Below are 7087 nucleotides of genomic sequence, written 5' to 3'. Positions count from 1 at the left end.
ATTTTACATTGCTTAGGTCACTTGGGTGTTTCTTGTTTCTCCATGTCAGCACAAAATGTGCGTTTGATTATACAGCGTTCGCATTATTTTGATTATACAGCATTCACACTATCGAGTCGGATCCTCCGCTGCGCCCCTTCCAGTTCGCGCAGTCGTTTCGTGTTTCTCCTCCAATGGTAGTAAATGATGGCGATCACCATCGCCACGATGAATGCCCCGTCTATGGAATATGATGCGACGTCGTGCATCGATATGGTATTCTCGATCTTATCGCTGCCGAACATTATACTTGTTTTTAATTGTCGCGTTTTCTTGGAACTCGTAATGTTCCCTACATTGTGGCGCATTTTATTGCATCGAGGAGGGTCTTAATCGCTGACCCAAGCACTCGAGCGTGTGAAACCACTTCGTTTGGAATTTCGGGTCTCGCTATTATCAGCGGAAATTTGCATTGTCAATTTTTTCATAGGGTCGTCACCCAATCTGATTTCGTGTACTTCCATTTTCTCCCCCCTTTGGGACGAGGGCGTAGTCTACCGTCCCAAATCATTTGGGGTGCTTGGGGAGGGGGATCGTCTTCTAGTTCGATTGCTTCGGCTTGAGATTGCTGTTCGTTATCAGCTGTGTTGTCATACTCTTCTATAATGGGTTGAATGGTGTGCTCCTCGACTGGTAGAGGAGCAAGTGTTCGCACGTTGCGTTTGTAAATTCCGGTAGCGGTTCGCACTACTGCCACTCGGACTACTCCATCATCTCCAGGGTGTATTTGTGTGACAATTCCCATAGGCCACCTTGCTACGGGAAGGTGATCGTCTCCGATCAATACGATTTGGCCTACCTTAACGTTGGCTTGTTGCTTGGTCCATTTTGCATAATCACGTAACTGGTGGAGATACTCGTCTCTCCATCTTCTCCAAAATTGTTCGAGCTGCGATTGTACTCGTTTCCATCTGGTTGTGAGATTGCTTCCATCCTCACTCTGCGTAGGGATGGGCACGGCTAGCATTGGGCGTGCTATCAAAAAATGACCGGGTGTGATCGCGGTCGGTGAATCTGGCGTCGTGTAAACAGGTGTGAGTGGTCGCGAATTCATTATTGCGGCCACTTGGTAGAACAGTGTCTGCAATTCCATGATGTTTAGCTGTGCTCCTCTGGCCGCTGCACTAAAGAGCCGCTTGGCTACCTTTATGTTCGCTTCCCAAAGTCCTCCAAAGCTGGGGCTTCGGGGTGGAATGAATGAAAATCTTATTCTGTGAGTTGCCGCAATATCAACTAATTTGTTTTGAAAAACTTCATTGTTATATATTCTTCGTAAACGATTGAGTTCTCTGCTGGCCCCGACAAAGTTCCGCCCATTGTCGGAGTAAATAACCTCGGGTATTCCCCTCACTGATGTGAAACGGAGAAGTGCTGATATGAACGCTGCCGTCGACTGATCTTCGACGACTTCTAGGTGAACTGCTTTGGTCACAAAACATATGAAGATGCAAGCATATGCTGTGGTCTTGCATTTCGATTTTTGATTGAGATATACTTCGAATGGCCCACATAAGTCCACTCCCGTGTGAGTGAACGCTACTGATTCATTTACCCTGGGCGAGGGCAGTTGTCCCATTCGTTGCTGTAAACGTCTGGGCCGCGCTTTGGCACATAAGATGCATCGTTGAATGACTCCTTGTACGGTCCTTCGGAGATCCCTCATCCAAAATCTTTGTCGAAATTCGTTTATTACCAGATCTGTTCCGGCGTGAAATCTATCCTCATGTATTTTTTGAATTATTACCCTCGAAAATGGGTGCGATTTGGGAATCAATATTGGATTCTTTTGTGAGATGGGCATTTCTGCATTGTGGAGTCTCCCTGTGACATGTATGACTCCATTTCTGACGATTGCGTTGAGATGCTGGAAAGGTCCTTTCGTAGGCACCTTCCCAGTTTTTCGTAATTCCGCTACTTCATTTGGATAAATAGTGGCTTGCATAATTCGGACTACGAGTGTTAGTCCTTCATTCAATTCAGTGGTGGTGAGTGGGCCCGATCTCTTTTCGTTTCTGATGCCTGTGTCTTTATTGACCTTCTTCATATTGTTTATGGCTCTACACAGCCATGCAAAGTGTCTTACTGTTTTGTCATGAGTGTGATGGTGCGGGTATTTTGCGATTAAGTCTTCGCATGCCTTTCCTGTTGCTGCTACCAATCGTGTTATTGGTTCTTTAATCTCTTCCTGTTCTGCAGCAGCAGTGTATTCGTAGCCGCTCTGCAGATAATATTGTCTTCTTCGTATACATTCCGGTCCGTGTAACCAAAATTCTAGTTTTGCTTCGCGTAATTTTCTGACTGGAATTCCTCTCGAAACCATATCAGCCGGATTTTCTTTCGTAGATATATATTTCCAATGCTCTGGATTCGTGGTGGAGTGTATCTTCTGCACTCTATTTCTAATGAAGGTTCCCCAACGTGTATTTGAAGATTTGATCCAACTTAGCGCTACTTGTGAATCACTGTAGTAATATTCCGACGAGATTCGACCGGCCAGAATGCTCTTTATTTTAGCAGTTAGTTCTGCTAGAAGTGCCGCCGCCAAGAGTTCCAGACGGGGCAGAGTGACCTTCTTCAAAGGCGCCACTCTCGATTTCGAACATAAGAGATTCGTACTCTCTTCTCCTTTTAAGTTGATTGCATGTAAGTAAATGACGCATCCATAAGCCTTTTCGGAGGCGTCACTGAATCCGTGTAAATCTAGTGCGATCGTATGACTCGGAGTCGACATCCGAGGTATTTCTATCTTGCTGAGCTCCACTAATGAAGCTTCGAACTTCTTCCATGAGCTTAGTGCTTGATCTGGAACATCATCGTCCCAGCTGACGTTATAAGTCCACAATTCTTGCATCAATATTTTAGCTGTAATGATTACAGGTTGTATCAATCCGATTGGGTCATACAGTCTCAAAATCTTCGAGACCATCTGTCGCTTTGTGAGCGCTTCGTATGTTTCACCTATGTTTTTCGTACTGATGAACTGGAACACGTCTGTTTTGGGGTTCCAGGCTATCCCCAATGTCTTTATGACCTCTTGGTCACCAACTTGGATCAATGGTTCCAAGTCTTTCTCTGGAATTCCTTCCAGTACGCTTGCGTTGTTTGATGCCCACTTTCGAAGTGGAAATCCATGAAGTGACAATGCATGCTCTATTTCTCGTTTCGTCTCCGTCAGTTCATCTGCGTTGGACGCTCCAATCATTAGATTGTCAACATAGAACGATCGTTGAATGGTGTCGGCAATTCTCGGATTTACCGACCGATAATCTTCAGCTGCTTCGTGTAGTGCCCTACAGGCCAAGAATGATGAAGACGCTTCACCATATGTGACAGTCGTCAGTCTATACGCTTTCAATTGATCATTGGGGCTGTCGCGCCACAAAATACATTGTAACCAAGTGTCTGTGTATGCGATGTGAATTTGTCTGTACATCTTTGCAATATCTGCTACTAGCACGTCGTTGTGCGTCTTGAAATCAATTAGCAGATCAAATAAGTCCTTTTGAATGGTTGGTCCCACGATTTGTATATCGTTCAGGGATACTCCGGTTGACGTCTTTGCACTTGCGTCGAACACCACCCTAACCTTGGTGGATGTTGAATCTGGTTTCACCACACACGAGTGAGGGATGAAATACTTTACTTTGTGAAAGTCTTCTGTGGTGACTGGTACCATATGTCCCAGTGTTTCATATTCATTCATGAATGCCCTGTACTCTTTGTACAGGTCTGCATTCCGCTTGAGCCTTTGCTCAAGCGATGTGAATCTTCTATATGCTTGTTGATAAGAGTCGCCTAACGATGACGGCTCCCCCCGTAGGGGCATTCGTGTAATGTATCGTTGTGCGGAAGTGACTTTCCGCCTCGCATTCGTCATGTTGCTTTGGTTCCCAGTCTTGAAAGCACGCTTCTTCAAGACGCCAAAACTTCTCTATGAGTTTGGCCATTTCGTCCTGTGGGAATTCGAATTCATTTCTGCTACACCTTGTAGCAGACAATACAGTGGTTGATGGGCTGCTGTGACGTAGCGTCCCACATGCAATCCAGCCCAAGCTGGACTCTTGATACGTAAGACCGTTGGCTACGCTAAGCCGGCCTGGCATTAGAATTTTGAAAAATATTCTCGCTCCGAGGAGAATGTCGATTTCATTCGATCTGTAAAACTGGGGATCGGCAAGGTGCAATTGTTCTGGTATCCGTATACCCTTTTCATCAATAGCTGTGCTTGGTTGATCGTCCAATATCTTTGGCACTATGATCAATTCTAAACTTTCATTGTAGTTGCTTGCGTGAGAGGCTATCACAGTTTTGATACCCCTTTTAACATGTGCTTGTCCGCTAACTCCTTTAATGGTTACGTTTACCGAGTGTTGCGGAATTCCTAGGCTTCGAGCAGCCTTTTCTGTGATTGTTTCTACTTGACTCCCTGAATCAAGTAGACATCGAAGAGGGTGCCATTTCTGCTCACCCTTAACATGAATTATGGCTGTGCCCAGAAAGACGTATTCTTCCTGAGCTAGTCATTTCGTTGAACTTGCTTGTGCTTGATTGACATCCTTCTCGGGATGCAATTGTTGGATCTCGTCCCCCTTGGGAGAGTCTCCACGATGAAGTAGTGTATGATGCTTCGTGCTGCATATTTGGCATTTCCGTTGTGATTTGCACTCCTTCGTTGAGTGCCCAGGTATGAGGCAATTAAAGCAGTGCCTCCCTGCTTTGATAGTTTCCCATCGTTCTGGGATGCTCATTTTCGTGAATTTAGGACACGTAAATGCTGTGTGTCCTTCATTGTGACAAACGTAGCACCGCTGTGCTTCCCTTTTGTCTTTGGTGGTCGCAGCTTTGCCTTCGATTGCTGCTACGACTTTCGGCTGGGGTCGATGACTAGAGTGTGCCGTTTCGGCAGCCACTTTGCAAGTCATCTGGTTAGCCAGCCGCTCTAATTCTATTTTGAATTCGCTCCAAACATAAATGCGCTGGAGGTCCAACTTTTCTTCAATCTTAGAAAGTGTTGATTCATCCAATCGTTCTTTCACTAAGCATATTAGTAACCCATTGGCGATGCAATCTGGTTCGCCAGGTTGTTCATTTGCTATTTGTCGAGTGGCGGACAATAGTGTATCGACAGCGTCGATCAGTCCTAGTATCGCTCTTTGCGATGCCTTATGTATCCTTTTAATTTTCAGCAGAGTGTAAAAGTAACCTTCATATGCGATTCGTTTCTTGTAGAATCTTGCTTCCAGTTTGGCCCAGGCTTCAGTGAAAGGCACTCCTGAATTCTCGAGTGCTTCGCAGGAGTTACGAGCGGGCTCGTATTCTAAACATTTCGCCAGGAAAGCGTATTTGCTTGCATCCTCGTTTAGGGTCGCAATCCGCTTCTCAAAGCGGGCTTTAAACGATAGCCACTCGGTGGCTGACCCACGGAACTTCGGGAGCTCCAATCGGGGTAAATAATCGGCCTTGCTATTGCCGGTGATCATTGTTTGATCCAGTACTTGCCTTGAACCTTCATCCTGACTCGGTTCATTCGTCTGTGATTGCGCATGCCGTATTCTCTTTGCCAAACTGGCTCTGGACTTGATATATGCGGGGAGGAGAGCATCCCGTCTCTTGGAGGGCCCCGTTTGGCCCTCAATTTTCAGTATCACTGCACAAGCTTGATCGTACAAGCTTGTTAGTACTTCTTGTTGCACTAGTAATGTTTCGACTTCGTCGTCGTCTTCTGCTAATTTGCATGCGTCTTTGATAATCGGAGCAATGCTTTGCTCCAGTGCCGTTAGCTGCTTTTTCCAGCTTTCAACGGCATCGTCCTCGTTTGTCGTCATGTTTATTTGATTTGATAATTACTAACCGCTTTACTTGTTTGATTGACTCAAATACTTAGCTGGGTCATTGATTATGCTCCAGTCTAAATAGTCGGCTATGGCTTCGGCCGATCTATTTAGTTCAGTGGTAAATCTGCTTTCGTATCTGTTTATAACCGCGGCTCCTGCCGCCAAGTTGAACATGTGCGATATTATCAGTTTTATCGCTGCAGCTTCTTCCCGCGTACGACGCGGGTCCTGTTTCAAATTCTCCTCCGTATCCCTCATATACATGTAGCACATGGAATACAGTAGGTCGTTGGAATGTCGAGAATTCATCTTTACAAATTTTTCACATCAGTCACAATAATTCGTGTTTATCACACATCTTCCACGCAGTTGCACACCGTGCTTCGCTCACGGGCGAAGTTTACTTATTGATCACACAGTCACGCAGTGTCATGTTATGATTCCCGCGAATGGGAAATTCACGTTGTCAATTTTCAGCCACACAGTGGCGCATTGTAATAACTATGCAGTGGCGCAGCATACTTCCCGCGAGTAGGAAGTTCACTTTGTTAATTTTTAGCCACGCAGTGGCACACCATACTTCCCGCGAATGGGAGATTCATTTTCTTGGTTTCAGCCACTTAATGGCGCAACATCTTCCGTGCGCTGAGACAATGTCACTTCACTTTCCAATTATACAGCCATGCAATGGCATCACTTTTTCGCGCGCGGAGAGAATGTCACTTCATTTTCCGATTATACAGCCATGCAATGGCATCACTTTTTCGCGCGCGGAGAGAATGTCACTTCACTTATCAGAATCGATTACTTTCGCGAGTCCGTGATCGCTCGAAGTGCGATCACGTCGGGGTCACCAAATGTTGTTCGTTAAAATTAAGATGTTAGTATTGGGCCATAGTGGCCCAACACGGCTTTCGGACTAAGTACTAACTCCTTCACGGTCGGTTTTAGACTGAACTGTATTTCCTTAAATTTTACATTGCTTAGGTCACTTGGGTGTTTCTTGTTTCTCCATGTCAGCACAAAATGTGCGTTTGATTATACAGCGTTCGCATTATTTTGATTATACAGCATTCACACTATCGAGTCGGATCCTCCGCTGCGCCCCTTCCAGTTCGCGCAGTCGTTTCGTGTTTCTCCTCCAATGGTAGTAAATGATGGCGATCACCATCGCCACGATGAATGCCCCGTCTATGGAATATGATGCGACGTCG

At 45.6% G+C, this 7087-nt stretch overlaps 1 protein-coding gene across 1 annotated transcript; it reads right to left on the bottom strand.

Annotated features, from left to right (window-relative positions):
• Positions 1 to 463: 463 nt before the first annotated feature.
• On the bottom strand, positions 464 to 3916 carry LOC129780064 (uncharacterized). The gene has a single exon (XM_055787958.1). The coding sequence runs from the start codon at positions 3914 to 3916 to the stop codon at positions 464 to 466; it is 3453 nt and encodes a 1150-aa protein (XP_055643933.1).
• Positions 3917 to 7087: the final 3171 nt, after the last annotated feature.

Source organism: Toxorhynchites rutilus, chromosome 1 (assembly GCF_029784135.1).
Source record: "Toxorhynchites rutilus septentrionalis strain SRP chromosome 1, ASM2978413v1, whole genome shotgun sequence".
Lineage (NCBI taxonomy): Eukaryota > Metazoa > Arthropoda > Insecta > Diptera > Culicidae > Toxorhynchites > Toxorhynchites rutilus.
The sequence above is the reverse complement of the archived record's forward strand: the minus strand, read 5'-3'. Positions and strand labels throughout refer to the sequence as shown.

Excerpts from the sequence above, each read along its gene's own strand:
- LOC129780064 (XM_055787958.1), bottom strand. The coding sequence starts at position 3,916 with ATGACGAATGCGAGGCGGAAAGTCACTTCCGCACAACGATACATTACA.